The sequence below is a fragment of the Myotis brandtii genome, unplaced genomic scaffold (assembly GCF_000412655.1).
Source record: "Myotis brandtii unplaced genomic scaffold, ASM41265v1 scaffold276, whole genome shotgun sequence".
Classification (NCBI taxonomy): Eukaryota; Metazoa; Chordata; class Mammalia; order Chiroptera; family Vespertilionidae; genus Myotis; species Myotis brandtii.
This window is the reverse complement of record NW_005360509.1, coordinates 608,062-627,061: the sequence shown is the minus strand read 5'-3', so window position 1 is coordinate 627,061 and position 19,000 is coordinate 608,062. Positions and strand designations below refer to the sequence as shown.

The following is a 19,000-nucleotide window of genomic DNA, read 5'->3' as shown; positions in this document are numbered from 1 at the left end:
CTTGACCCTCTACTAAGAAAATGTGAACATAAATAGACTATTTCTACTACAAAATTATGGAGACTAAATGTTTACTAATAACTCTCTTCAAAGATTAACATGAGAACAAACATACTTTTAAAAAATATACACAAAACTGGGATGCAGTTAAGGAAAAGACAAAATCCATTAAATTGTTGGGCAGCATCTAATTGATTTTGGAAGAGTGTCAAGAGTTAATTTTATATTTTGCATGTGAATTACACAAAGTCTGGAATTTCTAAGGTGACAAGTGTTGCTTGTATGAGAAATTACAGAAGTCCTGTCCAGAGCTCAGCGACGAATGGATGGACTGGAGGCCAGTGGGAATTATAACTCTAATTTACACTAATTTAGCCCCCCATGCTTATGTTTGTATATGAACCAAGTAAAAATTATTTCTTACCATGTAGAACAGATGGAATTTAAATATTCTCCCTGACCTGTACCTGATATCTTGGGTTAGAGGAAAAGCAACTTCAGGAAATTACTATAAGGAAACTGTGAGTTGGGTTAAAATATACTTTATTTCCTTATAATTAGAATACATATTATTCCTTGTTGATGTCTTTGAACTCCCGCTGGAATTCTAGACCATGAACAGGGTGTCATGGAGCTGGGGGATAGAGTCACAGTGGGCACAACTGCCAATAATGTTTAAACATTGTTATGATGGTTGGTTCAAAGTAAAAGTGGACAGATTGGAGTACAATGATAGCTTTGGTCTTGAGATTTGAAAGCAAAAGAAGATTTAAGAATTCAAATGTGTGCCGCTACTCCCCTTATCCATACAGCTGCTTGCATAGTTCTGTGCATACATGAAATAGGATTTGATAGAAAAGGATCGTGTGACTTTTTGCTCAAATATCAACTAACCTTTTCCTGTTTCTTCCTATCTGTAGTAATTACGCTTATCTGAGCTATTTCAGTGCAAAGCCCCTTTAAAATGATAAAGTGCATAATAATATATTGAAAAGAGCAAATTACTAAGGGGAGTTCAAGACAGGGGAAGCCATATATATATCTGTGCTGAAAGGAAAAGTTTAGCTCACTTGGGAGACAATACAACTTTGCAATTATTTTTTAGAACAGTTCAAAGATCTGCTCAGTTTATATGGCTTTTGACGTTGAGGATGAATGCCTAAAATATTTACAAGAGAGACTGACTGAGATTTTAGTAGGGAAAAAGATAAAAGCAGAGAATAGCAAGGATAAAGCAAATAGATACAGTATATGAAAATAAATAAGCATTGTTCCTTGGAAAACAGTTTAAAAAAATTCTCCCTCAACTAGAAAATGGGATGTTCAAGCTCTCAACTACTTAGAGTTGTAAACAGTGTGGGTGTGAAGCACAGTGAAGAACAACTAGACCTGTGAGGTTTCAACAAGAGGAGTGGGTGTATAACAAATAAAAATGCAAGATACAGCAACAGAAACAGAGGCACGCATGTCCATAGCATATAGGTCATGCGCTAGAGGGGAGCTAATCTGCAGTCGTGTGCACAAGGATCAAAATCAAAATAAACTATTTAACAAAAATGAAATGCTACACAAATTCTGTATAACAACATTTGCATGAAAAAAAACCCCACACAAAATGCAAAACCCAAAGTTCAGAGTGTGAAACCCACAGTCCATAGTGTGAAAAGTGTACCCTCCCGATGAACAGGTCTCCCCTGGGAGGAAAGGAGCTCCCCTGTAGGGACTGAAGGTGTAAATGGGCAGAAAGCTGTTCCAGTGCAGACTCTGCTCCCACAGAGAGGCAGGCACGTCTTCCCTGTCCACCTGCCAAGTGCAAGGAGCGAGGCTTTGGAGGGCTGGAGACACAGCCGCCCTCAGCAGCAGCTCCCTCAGAGCTGGCAGAGGGAGGGGCCAGTGTCATGCAAGGGCTTGAACATGACTGCTTTCTGCCTGCAGACGGGTCTGAAAACACCCACTTCCCACTTCTCCTTTCTTGGCTCCATCTCTGTCTGGTTTCCAATCATTTACTTAGTGTTAGATTTTTCTGGGTTTATTCTTCACAGCATGGAGAATCGAGCGCCTTTATAGAGACGATGTTATTTAGAATATTTACTAATTTAGGTTAAAAAATGCCAAATAAGGTTCTTTAGAAAATGATTATATGTAAATAAACATTGGAACCTGATACTTTAAATGTAAATTTATATTTCAAAACAAAAGGATGATGTGTTATCAAAAAATCAAAAGGAAACTATTCAAAGTCAGAAAAAATCGTATCTGAGGTACATTTGGATTCAAGATGACAGAGACGAGTTAGCAGGTAGGAGAGGACATCCTGATATGACTTGCTGGGTACAAATGCTAGGCCATGTGCCAAAAGAATCATTTCTATAAAATGAATCCAAAGAATAAAAAAGTTGTCAAGGTAAAAGGAAATCTTATAGAATTTTGTAAAGGAAATATGCTTTCTATTGCTTATATGTAATATATACATTTACAAAGAGATACATTCACATTTTGATAAATAAAATATTTTTAAATGAAGATCAAATGAAAATAAAATATTTTAAATGAATTCTATGAGCCAGTGATCATAATAATTCCCAGAAAAGAAATTTTTCAAAGAAATATGATGAATTATTACTATTAACAAAATTGTTCTTTTACTATTCTACATGGTTTACTTTCTGCTTCACATTTTCAAAAAGTTCCTTACCTGGGATGACTGTTCACCTTTTCATGTTTTCTGTTGAAGTTCAAATTACAGAGATTTTTCAATTTTAAATGTGAAGAGTCTGATTCCAAATTTGCTTGTGTTTGTTCTCTCACACATTCATGGAGTGTTGTCTCCTTTTTCAAGTTCATCTCCGAATATGGGCAGCCAAAAGCACTGGTTTGTAATAAAATGAGAGCACAGTTTGCAGTGCTAAATCAGTGACCATTGTCTTTGGAACAGACCTACATCCAATATTTAAACATTGAGTAGACATTCTCCTTTCAATGAACACACTGAAATAAGTTTCGTTTCATATTGTCCCTGGATAATATTTTTAGATTCTAGACACTGGTCAGCTGGTATTCTAGATAGATTCATCAGAATATATGATTTTTACAATTTGGGAAGCTTAAAAATCTAAGAACAACATAAATATGTGCTCCTAATGGAGTGATGAAAATATTATAGAAACACGACTCAAAGTTCCCTCCAATAATTAAGCCCTGATTTGACTATTTATATAAAAAATATTATGGTTAACTAAAATATTTACCAGTATCAGAGAATATTATGCTTTTGTTTCTTAACATTTATATATCCAGGAATACTATATCTGGATTTGGCTTAATCCTCCTGAAACTTGCTATGAAGTTATGGGTTTGAATGGGAAGGGGCACCTGTAGGTGAAAGAGGAGAGACTACAGTTAAGGCTGAACCCTGAATGCTGGATGTGGTTGGAGCCTAATGTCAGGTGTGGGCAGGAGGACTGGCCAGGACAAATGATCTGGCTCTTTCAATAGGCTGACTGACTATCGCTGTTAGACTTCTGTGTGCACACGCCTGTCTCCAAAGAGGCCCCAAAGCTCTGCTGCTGTTAGGAATGGGGCAGCCACAGTCAGTGAAAGCACAGGTGTGACAGAGGTCACCGGCACACAACCCTGGGAAAACGTGCCCTGCTGGGGCTTCAGGCTTCGTTTCTCTCCAGTGAAATGAAATTGAGTTCAACTCATTATGGTTACTGTGACCATCAATCTATCAATCTCTCTCTCTCTCTCTCTCTCTCTCTCTCTCTCTCTCTCTCTCTTACACATACACCACACACACACGCACACATGCACACACACATCATTACATGGCAGTTGCTATCATCACAGTGTTATCCACATCTAGAAAGGCACACAGTCAAATGAATTAATATTTAGGCAGGTGGTTCCTTTATAGAAATTCATTTCCTATTTACTGTAAATTTGCTGATACATGCTGCATAAGAAATTCTTTCTGAATATGTGAAAGCTTTCTTTTGTAATTTTAAGATCATGATAAAACCAAGAACAAATGCAGCTTTTCCTCTATTTTAAGGTAGACTGAGTTTCCCAGGGAGGGCCTAAAATCAGTCTAGCCTCAGAGGGTTTGTAGTACTAACCTACATCTGAAATTTGTGATGGAATGGTTAGGATGACACCAGCCGAGCCCAACATGTCTGGGAAAATCTGTACTGACATCAGGGTGGATCAGCAGCCTGTGCTACAGATAGGCCTGTCTCTTTATATGCATTTTCTATACTTTTTAATAATTGCCATTGATTTATTAGTTTATTCATTCATTGATTCAACAACCCATTAAATGAGCATCTGCTACATGATAAGCAATTTAGAACATATAAATCTAGTAAAGCTAAGACATATATACCAATGAATACAACTTATAATAAGAACAAAATAGCTACTCTTATTGAGTGTATACTATACGCCCATTACAATTCAAGGTGTTTCACATACATTATTTTAAAAACTTATTACTAAATACCCAAAGATAGTATTAGTATTACTTATTTTACAGGGGAGAAAACAGGCTCACATAGGATAAGCAACTTTCCTAAAGATGCCTGACACTTTCTTGGGTAGCTCCAATATTGATCACTTAATCTTTAGCACCAATCAGGTGAGCAGAAGCAGGACAAGGTTTTGAATACCACCAAAAAAGGAAAAGGGCACAGGAAAGAAAGAAGGAGTTTTTACCATAAGCTTTCTTCTAGAGGTTTTATAATTTAAGACCTTACATTTAAGTTTTTAATTCATTTTTAAAATCCTCACCCAAAGATATGTTTATTGATTTTAGAGAGAGGAAAGTAGAGAGAAACATCAATATGAGAGAGAAACTTTGATCAGTTGCTTCTTGTACACTCCGTGACCAGTAATCGAACCCACAACCTAGGTATGTGTTCTGACCGGGAATCAAACTCACACCTTTTTGGGCTTAAGGGATGACACTCCAACCAACTGAGTGACCTAGCCAGGGCAGTCATTAATTCATTTTGAGTTGATTTTTGGGTATGGTGTAAGATAAGAGTCCAGTTTCATTTGCACATGGATATCCACTTTTCACAATACCATTTATTGATGAGACTATCTTTTCCCCCTTGTTTATTCTTGGCATCCTTGTCAAAGATCAATTAACTGTATATACAAGGATTCATTTTTAGAATTTGTTCTCTTCCATTGGTCTACATGTCTATTTTTATGCCAATGGCATATTGTTTTGATTACTATACCTCTGCAATATAATTTGACATCAGAAGTGTGATGCCTCCAGCTTTATTATTCTTGCTGAAGATTGTGTATTCATAGCAAGTTATTGTGGCTATAGTCATTTTTAAACATTTTAAATTTAACTTTTTTGCTAAAGTGACTGATATATTACCATTACAGTATTAGAGTATTCTGAATTTGAATATATACTTTCTTTTAGTGGTGAATTTTATACTTTCATATGTTTTCATGTTGCTAATGCCAATATCAAGATGACATAGGTGCTAAAATTATCTTACAAGAATTGTAAAGCAGCCATAATAAAAATGCTTCATGACCGGCCTATATGGCTCAGTGGCTGAGCCTCAACCTTTGAACAATGAGGTCATGGTTCAATTCCCGGTCAGGGAACATGCCTGGGTTGTGGACCAGGTCCCCACTGTGGGGTGTGCAGGAGGCAGCTGATCAATGATTCTCTCTCATCACTGATGTTTCTCTCTCTCTCTCTCTCTCTCTCTCTCTCTCTCTCTCTCTCCCCTTCCTCTCTGAAATCAATAAAAAATGCTTTAACAGCAATTATTAACATACTCGAAACAATGAAAAATGGAAACAACAACTAGCCCAAGATATATAAGGAGAAAGAAAACATAGGAAATGCACCACTGTGTTGCTACTCCGGTCTTGAAGTCTCTAGTTGGTCTACTTCCTCCTCTCCACTTTTCAGAGCCTTCATATGTTTATTTTATATATAATGTCTAGGTATTAGTGAAAGTAATGAAGAAAAATATTATACTCCATTGTTCTGGAAGTAGAAGGCCCTAATGATCCTTTTAAAAGTTCCTCCAGGGCTACAAACCTTTCTTTACTCTTCTTTTAAAGGAAGAATTTATTCTACTCAACTAAAGCAACCAGGGAATCCTGAAGTAGTAAAAGATACTTTCAACAGGGCAAACTGAGTTTCAGTCCCCCTTCTACCACCAACCCTCACCTCTGCAGATCTTGGCTTCCTCATTCGTAACATGAAGAATAGCATTCCACTCACTAGGTCAACGTAAAAATTGCATTGAATGCAGAATGCGAATATAATACCTGGCTTATGTGCAATCAATAAAGGCTATTTCTTTCCAACCCTAATTTATCCCTCTATAATTCATAATACTGTTAGTTACAGGAATTCAATTTTCACATTGTAGATGCATTTCAGAAAAAGGAGGCATTATTTTGCCCACTCTCTTCTACTTGTTATAAAAGTATGTTCTTAGACCCAAGTTGTAAAATTTATCTGGATATGCATGAAGATATGCTTAGATATTTATATATTAATATATACTCACAAATATCTAAACTTTGTGTTCAATGCTAATGTTGACTTAATATCAACAGGACATTTAGATGTTGTTTTGGGATGCTCTTTCTTAAAGTGATAAATTCATAGTCACCTCAAGGAACCTATGGGCTAAGATTAGGAGTACAGTCTGTGTGATGGAAATAGCAAAACCAAACCAGCCCAAGTCAGAAAATAAAGCGTCCTTCAGCTGCCTGCGCTAAGTAGTCCCAAACACTAATAGATAAAAGAGGACTTAAGACGTCCTACTGTCCCTAGCAAATGATATGCTAGGGAGGGTTTGGTTTTTTTTTTGTAATACTACAAAATATACATTTAGATAAGAGGTGGCCTTTTATAATTTTACAGTATTCAAATAAAAATTCATCTGCAGGCTCAAATATGTATAGGCAGACTTCTTGTTAAAGAAGTTGATTGTTAATTCTCTACCCTCTAAATTAGTTACCACACCAAAGGCAATGTACTGCAATTTAGTGTGTGTAAAGCAATATTGTCCTAATTAGAAAAAAGAACCAACAATAGGAATCCTTTTTATATTTTGAAGGGAGCTATTTAAAAACTGGTTTTCCTTTGTTTTGTTCTTTTAATAAATAACCTTGAGATATTAAAGATGGGGGCATCAGGATAATTATGGATAAAAACAAATATCTCTTTCAAGAAAATATCATCAAACTATTTTTCTTACCATAAACTCTTCTAGAAGATTATTCAAGTCATTTGCTTTAAATAATTGTTGAGAATCAACAGGTAAAATACTTTATAAAAGTTGATCGGGTTATCTAATATATACACATGAAAAAGTTTATTCTGCTAAATTTAAGTAGTAAAATTATTTTTAAAATTAAAGAGAGATGTCATCAAAACACAATTCGGTTAGTCTAATATTCATAACTAGAGGCCCAATGCACGAAATACATGCATGGGTAAGGTCCCTAGGCCTGGCCAGCGATCAGGGCCGATCGGGGCCTTCCAGCTGCCGGCTGGGGCCTCCCTTCCCCGGCTGCCAGCTGCCAGCTGGGGCCTTCCTTCATTCCGTGCCACCTCCTGGTGGTCAGCGTATGTCATAGCTAGCGATCAAACTCCCGTTCTCCCCGTTGAACTCCCAAGGGGACACTTTGCATATTAGCCTCTTGTATATATAGATATTACCAATAACAGGTTATGCTTCTATAGTTTTTACTCTTATAACCCTAATTTAAGGTCTTTTTTATGTTAAATCATTTGGTTCTCACAATATCCTTATGAAATAGGGATTATTATGATTTGCATTTGACTGAGGCACAGAGAGATTAAATAAGTCAATCAGGGTCACATAGTTAAGAAGTTGTAAAGATGGAATTGAAATCCAGGTAGCCTGACACTGGGGTCCAAGCTTTTAAGTACTATGCCAAACTGCCTCTGTATTTTCTTTGAATACATTAGAGAAAATAAAACCAATGAAACACTTGGTATAATGCCTTGCACACACTAGGTACTTTGCCAAATGAATATTGAAGATATTGGTATATTTATATAACCCCTTTGGCACTGATTACACAGAGAGAACAAGCAGGGAAATTATAATACTTTGAAAATTTAAGCTGCTTAATGTTTTTGAATTTCATTCTGAAATTTACCGAGTTGCTACAAAAATAGAATAAGGTAAAGAGGAATTCTTTAGAAACAAAGGCACATTCTCTTCACGGGTTGAAATGTAATATGAAGAACTGGCCATCTGGATAATTTTTTTTATTGGGACAGGCTGTAATTTATAAAACCCTGAGAAAGAACAAGAAAATAGAGGATAGTCTTGACTTTCTACCAGAAAAAGACTTTAAAGCTCCATCCTAGCATGTTTTTAAATGAGAATTTAAACATTGGATACCCACACATACACACACTAAGGTGGTATCGGCATGGTCAAATGCACCATTCCACCTAACCCTGCTCCACAAGCATCCAAATAGTGTCCTCTTTTAGTGGAGGCCAGGAGTAGGGCGCACAGACTACTGTCTTTTAATTCCATCCACAGATATTTATAGAATGTGACTACACACAGCTATGTAGGCTCTATGGCAACCCAAAGTACAGCAAAGACCCCACCTCAACAGTCTTTACCTCAAAGATCAAAAACCAACAAATTAAAAATCTAAAAGGCAAAAACAGTGAATGTTGTGGTTTATTGCTATTACGTATACAGTTAATAATGATGTAATCATAACAATTGGAACATTAACTTATTAAACATTAATATGTAACCAGGCATTATGAAAAGTGCGTATCACAGTATATGTATTATTTCAAAATATAAATAAAATCTGGAAAGGGAATGTTTTCAGAAAACTGTTTTTGCTGTTTCTATTATTATTTCTTAAATTAGGACTCAGGAGGGTGCAGAGGCAGGTTCTTGAAATAGGACTGGCCTCAGTCAGTCCCAGGGGTGTGGACAGAGACAAAAGATTGCAGGAGAAGACCAATCGGCTGGAAGGCAAGACTGTGGGCAACACTTGTTCATGATTGGGTTGTGTGTGGGGGAGGGAGGTTGAGATCCAAATGTCTGGCTAAGAATTCCAACTAATCAGAAATGCAGTAGAGAAAGGTCCGGAAGGTCATTGTAGCACCTCAGGCCAGAGGTCCGACAGGGGCAGCATCTGGACAGCAGGCGTGAGGGTCTGGATAAGAGCAGGAGGAACAGAGGAGTTCCTTCCTATACTTTTCTATGTTGTAGAAAAGTAATCAGTGGGACTTGAAGACTCACTAAACTCAGGAATTGTTAAGGAAAACACTGAAATCTAACCTTGTAAGTGTAGTGATAAAGCTGGGTAAGGTAGGGTTGCTGATGAAGGGGTAAGATAAAGTAGTTTGTTTCTAACATTGTAAACCGCAGGCCTGGCAGTACAACTCTGGACGCATTCTGCAGGTGAGCAGAACAGACACCACTGAGTGAGAAGTCAACAGGAAGATGACCTTTAGGGAGCCACCAGCAGACCCCTGTGGCTGAAGCTGAGGACGGACGCATCTCCAAGTCTCAGCCTGCATGCACACTGCTGCTGCTTACGTTTAGTACATCTGTCAATGTTCCCTGAAAATCTTAATGCTGCCTGGAAATCTCCAAAGTTTTTTGCCTCCACTGCCCACTTCACTGTGTTTACTTTGCCCAGTAACATATTCTTTTGAGTCACTATTTAACCACTAATTCCCCCCCCCCGCCCCGCAAATAATCTCATGACATGACAAAGGAAAGGACATGGTGTAACAGGCTTCCCACCCTTTACATCACTCATTGGACACTCGACTTCTGGTCCGAGCAGGAAGACACTCAGCACTCTGCAATGCCACTTGCTATGCCATGTACAGCAGGAGCATCATGTGTGGTGGTCCCTGGCCTCCAGTTGTAACAGGATGGGGACATATTTCCTTTAGGCTAAAATGGCACAAGGGTATGTACTTTAGCAATAAAGAACACTCTTTGTAAAAGAAAGACATCACTGGCATGGTTGGGGGATGCTATGGCCAAAGGTGATCCTGAGTGGGGGGGTGAAAGGATTGAGAAAAGACAGACAAGAGAATGAAAGCGGGGTCTCGGTGGGGCGCTGCTCCCTGATGAGGAGACAGCGCCAGCGCCCACAAGCCGTGTCTTTATTTTATAGCTGATGCCACGAGGGAAAGTAGGGGCATGATCACGTTGTTTACAGCATTCTCGTGAGTTCCAACCTCACTCAATTACATGCACCTGAACTCTAGCACACAGGCATGTGGGGCCACGTGTTCGGACCATAGGTTCAAGCTTACAACCACAGCCGTTGGCTATGATTGTGCTGGGAGGGCCCTGCCCTTCCAGCTGGGACTTGCACGTGGCAATGAGAGGACCCTGTCCTTTCATTAGTCCGAGGCTTGAACCTGGCCAATACACTGTAGCCGCGCCCCACAGGGGGAGATTCCAGGAAGGAGGGAGGACTTGGGTGTGGCACTGACGGTAACTAATATTCAAAAAGGTAGAAAAAGTTGCTTTTGTCCTGAATTTTATCAATTACCATTAAGAAAAAAAACTTGCTTGTTCAAAAATGGTTTCAATAGAAATGTTCCAGTTTTCCATTTTTTTGCTGGCAAATCCATCTAGATCAGCTGGCATTTTAAACTTCTAGATGTGTTAGTTTTGGGGAAACTCTAAGAAAGCTGAACGAGTCCAATTTGCAGGAGCATGGATTATTCAGGTCCAGAAATGGCTCCTGGTGTGATTTATGGAACTGGATTTCTCAGCTGGAGTCACCAGACTGGGAGTCCATTCTTGAGAATTAGTTGAAGCTGAGTCTCAGGACAGATGGGTTTTTCTAGAACGTGGGAGTTTGCAGTGCTGGCTGCTTCCCTTCCCTTCCTGCGCCTCCGAGCCTCCTTATTTATGGTATAGTGAGGCTTTCAAGGGACTGAGTCTGCGTCCGTGGAGAGACTTGAGGAAGGAAACTTAGTGGAGGTAAATCAGGATTTCTTTGTAGTTGACAACATGAAATCTTCTCAATGGTATTATACACTGGCCTCTCTGATAAACGTTCAATTTCTTTTTAGACCAGTGATGGGCCACTTTTTAAAGTGACACTTGATATGAAATAGGAAATTAACCTATGACTCCACTCTGGAAGGGGATGCTCTTTCTAACAGTTTCTTTGGGGCTTCAAAGCACTCTGCCTGTTCACTTTGTTAGACTTAAAAAATTGTTTAAATCTCCACTAACTCATTAAATTTTATCAGTTTGACAGTGAAATATTTATAAAAAGTGTTCTCATTTTTTGCAGACTTCAGCTCTATGCTTTCTACCCACACTTCTGCAAGGTTTACTTATCTGTTTAGACCACGAAAAGGATTGGGGATTTTACTAGCTTAGCATTTAACCTAGTAAAATACAGTTTTACTTGTCCTTGTTTTAGCTTTCAAACTACGTACTGAAGTTTATAGTTTGAGGAAAGTTATAAAAGTTATATATAGTTTTTAAATTATAAAATTTCTAGTATAGAATGTTACTAAAAGGAAATATGTCCTACTCCCACTGCAAACCATCACCATTTTCTCTATTTCCTTGTGGTTTTATTTTTCATACATGTGCAGGCCTCATTCAAGTGTGTCCATGTATGTAGGTGGATTTAATCATTATCACACTCATTGTCATGAGACCTGAACTTCTCACTTCTAGGGTGATTCCCAAATTTTTGGCACCAACAACAGCCCCATGGGTGACAGAAGCGCTGACCTGCCTTCCCTGGCGGGAGCACCCTCTACTGGCCTCACTCTCCCAGGTGCATTCTTGTCTCTGGAGGCCTATTCTGAGTGATTAAGCCATATTATTACACAGCCTGCTCTGAGCCATAGTCCTTCTAAGAACTGGTTACATAGCGTGGATTTCCTGGAGGACAAGTGCACACATGCCAACAGACAGGAGAGGCGGCACCTCCCTCCCCTGAAGCCACAGCCCTCCTGGAAGCCCAGGAAACCCTGGGCCAGGGGCCTCCACGCACAGAAGGCCTCGAACAACCACAGCTGTCCTGACCTTTCCACTGTCTTTAAAAACAAGAGATATTTTCATCAGACTTACCTATGGCCTTTGAATATAGTCTTCTTTCATTTAGAGGAGGAGGAGGAGGAGGAGGAAGAAGAGGAGAAAGAGGAGGAGGAGGAGGAGGAGGAGGAGGGGAGGCCAGGAGGCTTTCCTGGCCCTCAGTCACCTGTCCCCCATGGGTACCATGGCCACAGAATCTGTATTTGGGGCAAGTCCTCAGTGGCCTTGCACACAGTGAATGCAGGTGACCTGTTAGGCACTGGGCGGAGGGGCCAAGCACATCTCATCGTGAATATTTACTACCAGTCGGAAGAGATAATTTTAACTGCTCAGTGTTCACTAAGTCCTTTGCAGCCTGGGAAGGAGTGTCACTGCTTCCACTGGGGAAACTCTAATCCAATTTATGTCAGAGACCTTTATCCACTTTAATCTGGTGATAGAGCAAATAAACATTACAGTTAAACATAGGCCTGAAAAGAGTGAGGGGGAGAGAGAGAGGGAGGGGGAGGGGGAGAGGGAGAGGAGACATGGTTGATATCAATACATCTGCATCACTCATATGTCTGCACTTATTTTGGAGAATAAGGAAAGCACCGGAGTGAGAAAATGCAGTGTTGTTGCATCATATGAGCCTTTAGTACAGAACTACAGAGGGATAGGGTAATGTGTCCAGGAATGAGAAGAGGAAGGTGCTGGGAAGATGCCTAAGCGTATTTGTGTAAGTTAATCCCCAGGTGCTCTCAGACTTTCAGGTCAATGACCTCTCTTTCTCCCTCATCCCCCTTCCTTGGCATTGAACAATAGCCAGACCCAAAAGTTAGCCAAACACAAAAGTTGTGGTTTCCAGCGGCAAGGAAAAGAAAGAGAAACTTAGAAAAGGGGCAAGCAGGAAGAGGAGGAGCAGGAAAAGAGAATATATGAAAAGATGGAGCTAGAGAAGTAGAAAAGAAAAAAGAGAGAAAGCACTGCAAAGAAGTGAAAGAAGGTGAAAATTCAAATGCTAAAGGTTTCTTTTAGGGCTGAAGAAAATGCTCTAAAATCAATTGTGGTGATAGTTGCACAACTGCATTTACTGAAAACCATCGGTGAATTGCATGACATGAATTCTAGCTCACTGAAGCTGTTATATTTAAAAAAGTAAACTCAAATTTTAAAAATTGATATATTTTAATGCACATCAGCCTCCTGGCCAACTTTATGCATAGCAGATCTGCTCTGCTGAGGGCCTCCTTCAGGCCACAGAATCTCTTGCATGTTGAGGTTCCAGGGCAGATGGCTTTTACTGTCACTAGAAATGAAGAATCTGTAAGGAGAGGCAGAAAATGCAAAGGAGAGAGATATAGGGGACAAGAATCAGCCTGCTGCCAGGGTCAGCTGATTCCATTGTCTAGTGTTTGAACTAATGAGCATCAGTGCTTTCTTCTGAGTTTCTGAACACACTTTTAATTAGGGGAAATTGATAGTTAGCTAGTAGAGATGCCCACTTGCTAAATAACAATAATATCCAAATTTCTGGACTACTGCATGCACACATACGGACATACACCCACCCACCACACACACACACACACACACACACACACACACACACAAGCACTAGTATGCAGCCTCATGTCACTGTCAAAACAGTCCTCTTTTATCTCTAAAATAATAATATAAACTTAAACCTGTTTTTAAAAAGGCACACCTTCCAACCTTAAATTCTTGGATAACTGAGGGTCCTCTTTTTTTTTCTGTAGTTAGTATGCCTTCCTATAAAGGTTTACTACGCTGGCAACTTCACATTAATAAGCTAGAAGAGTGAATGATCACGGCTTCAGAAGTATTTAGATTGAGTGCATCGCATTTTGGATCTGGACGGGAAGTACACAAATGGTGTGCACATTCTCTGATTATACATAAGCCTCTCCCTGCTGCGTCCTCTTCTCAGCTGTGTTCCACACAGACAGAGCTGGTGAATAACTCTCCATATATGCAGAAATGTCCTTTTTGAAATCTCTAAGCCATATAGGTTTCTGAATGAAATTGAGAAAACAATTCCTTTTTCTGAATGTTGAGCAGTACTTAAAATACAGTAAAATGTAAGTTAGATTCAAAATATGGCAAGTAGCCCTGGCTGGGTGGCTCAGTTAGTGGGAGCATTTTCTCCTACACCAAAAGGTTGTGGGTTCAATTCCCGATCAAGGCTAGGTTTCAGGTCCAATCCCTGGTCAGGGCACACACGGGAGGCAAACCGATCGTTTCTCTTACATCATTGATGTTTCTTTTTCACTCCCTTCCTCTCTCTCTCCAAAAAATCAATGAAAACATATCCTGGGGTAATGATTACCAACAAAAATATGACAGGTGTGTACCCTCATTATTTGGAAACTTAAATAAGAATATAGTGTCTAGGACTTTATAGAGGTATTTATGATAAACAATGGTTTGGGGAAAGAATGTCTGTTCTCAATTGAATTCAAATTTAAATTAATGAAAAGTAATCTTTAAGAAGCATGACTGACAAAATAGCTTCTTTTTGAGTGTTAGTACATTTAGAAGCAATCAAGTTATGCAGCAAATTAAGGGGAGAAATGGTTCCCGCTGTCTGAGAATGCACATGGTAAGTAAGGAAGCTTTCCATAATGTTTATGCTCTGGGCTTGGTTGACTCCCTAGCACATCAGAAGAACACAGCCCAGATCATCTGTCCTTCATATTTAATTCAGTTTGTTTGCACACTGCATCTTTCACTCAGTGTTTCCCAAAAAGCAATTTCAGGAAAGATAAAATTATGAGAAAATACTTTTCAGAACTGGATGTGCTGATAACAAAACAAAGGATATGGATAGGATTCTTTGGAGAAATAAAAATTACTCTCCTGTTTTGTTCATGTCTAAGTATTATCTGATTAGTATCGAAGGTTAACATATTCATGCACGAAGATAGCAATTGCTTTCTCTGTTTTCAGAAACTGTGAGAGAAGAGAACAAAGACTCAAAAAAAAAGTATATTCAAGAGTCCAAAAAGCTATATTGTATAACCACAAAAACTGATGAAGCTTTGTTTCATTTAAAATAAAACTATGTGATTGAAGGGATGTGTGGGGAAGGAGCAAAAGAAAAGCAAGGATAATTAACTTTATTTATAAAACACATCACGTCCAAAGTGCTGAAAGAATTACAAATAACTAATTAATAGTGGCTCTCATGGGTTCCTTGGAGTCCTCCGATTGTTACTTTTTTATTTGGTAAATACAGACAAGAGGAATGTAAAAGGATCTCTCAAATATATTCATTGATTCACTTGTTCAAGAACACTAAGCCACTGCCTTCCTCAGTTTCACTCCTAGGCAATTTTCTCTTCCTGTCCTACTAATAACGGACAACTCAAAGACAACTTGAGTTTATTGTCATAATTATTTTTTCAAAAACTGGATATTTAAAGCCTGGATAAAAGTAAATGTGAAATGGGTGTTATAAATGGCTCCAATGTACACTTAAGCAAAGTGTGGGGGATCCAATGTAATCTGGAATACATAGACATCACTTCTGCAAGATCCATAGTCTACCTACTTGGAGATTAAAACCAAATTTTGAATGTGAATTCCTCCCTTTCTTTCTGCCCTCCCTTTCTTCCTTCCAAAAGTATTAACTGAACACCTACCATATGCCAGAAACTGTTCTAGGCATTGGAGATACTGCAGTGAACAATACACACACAGACGTGCACACCCACACAAAAAGGTAAATATGTATTTCCAATGATGGCAAAGAAAGTAGTGGGGCGAGAGATGATGCTCATGTGTGTGGGTGTGGCCTCACTGAGGTCACTTTGAAAGAGGTGAGGGAACAAGCCAAGCCTTCCCTCTGCCCATAAGCTTCCTATCTCTCTCCCCCTTCTCCACACAGTGCATTCGATGACTCCTCTCACCTTATAGTGTGAACATCACTTTCTCTGGGCAGCTTTCTGCAACTGCTCCACTGCAAACTAATCTCTCCCTCCGCTGAAACCCTAGGTACTCATTCATATACTTCATATACTCTCAACCTTATTAGACTACAAGCTCCTTGAGAATATCTACACTCCTTTTATCACTTCTTGTGGCTTCTGTTATAGTCCTGGACACAGCAATACTAGTATTTCAACCAATGGCTCTGGAATAACTAATTAGTCAATGCTATAGACTAAATGTTTGTATCCACCCCTACCCCATTCATATATTTCAATCTTAAATCCCTGAATGATGGTATTAGGAGGTGAGACCTTTGGGAAATGCTTAGGTCATAAGAGTAGAGCCCTCAAGAGTGGGATTAATGCAACTGGCAAAAGCAAGCACATTGTATAGGGACACATGCACAACTGGCAGAACTGAGCAGATGGGATGGCCAGTTGCAGAACTTAATATAATTTGCATCATGCTGTGTTGTTTTGGTGTGGCTTCTTCAGTTAACATGATGTTGTGAGATTCTCGAAAATCACTGTGTCTGACGGTAGTTTTTTCATTTTCTCTGCTCTATGTTTTTCCTTTATATCGGTATTTTAAGAGTATGTTTAGGTCTTGTGGGGAAGATGCACTTAGAAAGGGAAATACTGACTAATAGACAGTGGATAACAAGGGTTGGGGCACAGCTCAGAGACCAGCAGTGAACAGGAGAAGGGCTCCTCTGCTTTCTGGGAGGAAAAGAATTATGACCAGTTGGTTAATATTTTTTCAGTGAAGTAGGCGCTCTCTTCTTGGAGAAGAAAGCAGAAGAGGTGGTGTAGGGAAGAAAAGGGGACACAGAAATTATATGAAATAGCTACTGTTAGGGAAGTTCACAGACTTCCAAGAGACTGCTGAGCCTGGGCAGGGCCTGAATTTAAGCGCCCAGAATGTCTGGGGGCAAAGGGCAGTGGGGACACACCACCTGGAATAGAATTCCTTCTGCAGCCACAGGAATCCTCAGTTTAACAGCAAGGGAGGGAGGCAATACGTCGTATAATGATGAGCTTAAACAACTATATAAAAACTCTGGCTCTGCTACTTACTGGTAGCCAGTAAGATGGCTAATCCTCCCAAACCAACCACAGTTTCCTCATCTATAAAACAGAGATAATATTTATTTTAAAACATTTGTTGTGATAATTATATAGAGCATCATATGTAAAAATCTTGGCATGTAGCAACAGAGACCCAATTTTGAAGTGTCATTAAAAAAAAGTTCTCAATGGAATAATAATAAAACCACAATGACATTGTTCAAAAGCATATTCTCCATGCCTACATCCTGGGCTAGCTGGAGAATGCTGAGTATACTCATGGAAAGAATGCCTAATATGCTGTATTAGGGACATAAGAAGGGAAAGCTGGCCCTTACATTTACTATATCAGATGTGTTTAAAAGAGCATCAGTCAGCCACCAGCAGAGGCAGCCAAGAAAGACAACCAATGACAGGGGTGGGTGCACGGCCTCAGACCTGAATACCAGATGAAATATCTGTCCTCTCAACCTCCCATCTGAGAGGCTATGAGGGCACATGCCAGGAAAGGTTGGAAAGGTTTAAAACTACAATGGGAGGGGCTTAGGTCACTTCTTCAGCCTCATCTGTCACCCTTCATCCCCATCATCACCACCCACCTCCAAGCTCCAGGTATTTAAACTTAAGTGCAATCACACACAGAGATGCAGGCATGCATGCACGTACCACACTTATTTTGGGTCCTGGCTACTCTCTCTTACTGGAGTATTCCTCCTTTCCCCTTTGCCTGGTTAAATCTTACTCATACTCTGCACTCAGGGAGGACAACCCCTTTTCTAGGAAACTCCTTGAAACCCTTAGACTGGATCAAGAACCCACTCATACATAGTTTCCTAAACACACCATTCTCATGCCCTTTGATTAATATTATAGGTATTCATCTCCTTCCCTAGACTGTGAGCTTCTAGAAACAGGAGTAGATCTTATACCTAGCACAGTGCTGGGCATATGAAAGGCATTCAGGCCCTAACTGGTTTGGCTCAGTGGATAGAGTGTCGGCCTGCAGACTGAAGGGTCCCGGGTTCGATTCCAGTCAAGGGCATGTACCTTGGTTGCAGGCACATCCCCAGTGGGGGGTGTGCAGGAGGCAGCTGATCGATGTTTCTCTTTCATCAATGTTTCTAACTCTCTATCCCTCTCCCTTCTCTGTAAAAAAATCAATAAAATATATATTAAAAAAATAAAATCCTATCTAATAAAAGAGTAATATGTAAATTGACCATGACTCCAACACACAAGATGGCCGCCTCCATGTGGTCAAAGATGGCTGGCATGCGAGGGCAATTGGGGGTGTTCAGGCCAGCAGGGGAGGACAGTTGGGGGGAACCAGGACTGCAGGGGAGGGCAGTTGCGGGGGGGACCAAGGTCTGCAGGGGAGGACAGTTGGGGATGACCCGGCCTGTGGGGGAGGGCAGTTAGGGGTGACCGGGCCAGCAGGGGAGAGCAGTTGGGGGGACCAGGCCCACAGGGGAAGGCAATTGGGGGTGACCAGGCCAGCAGGGGAGGGAAGTTAGGGGTGACTGGGCCAGCAGGGGAGGGCAGTTGGGGGTGATCGGGCAGGCAGGTGAGCAGTTAGGCGTCAGTCAGGCTGGCAGGGGAGTGGTTTGGGGGTGATTAGGCAGGCAGGCAGGCAAGTGGTTGGGAGCCAGCAGTCCTGGATTGTAAGAAGGATGTCCGACTGCCCCTTTAGGCCCGATCCCTTGAGGGGTCCCAGACTGGAGAGGGTGCAAGCTGGGCTGAGGGACACACACACCCCTGTGCATGAATTTCGTGCACCGGGCCTCTAGTCTACACTAATAAAAGAGAAACATGGTAATTGGTGTACAACCGCTACCCTTTTCATTGGCTAATCAGTGAGTATATGCAAATTAACTGTCAGCCAAGATGGCGGCCGGCAGCCAGGCA

General features: G+C 40.3%; 1 protein-coding gene across 1 annotated transcript in view; it reads right to left on the bottom strand.

Moving 5' to 3' along the window:
- Nucleotides 1–19,000, bottom strand: part of L3MBTL4 (l(3)mbt-like 4 (Drosophila)) — a 259,747-nt gene that overhangs the window by 83,094 nt on the left and 157,653 nt on the right. Inside the window, exon 14 of the mRNA XM_005868713.2 lies at nucleotides 2,696–2,869. Within this exon, the coding sequence (XP_005868775.1) occupies nucleotides 2,696–2,869 (174 nt within the window). The remainder of the gene's footprint in view (nucleotides 1–2,695; nucleotides 2,870–19,000) is intronic.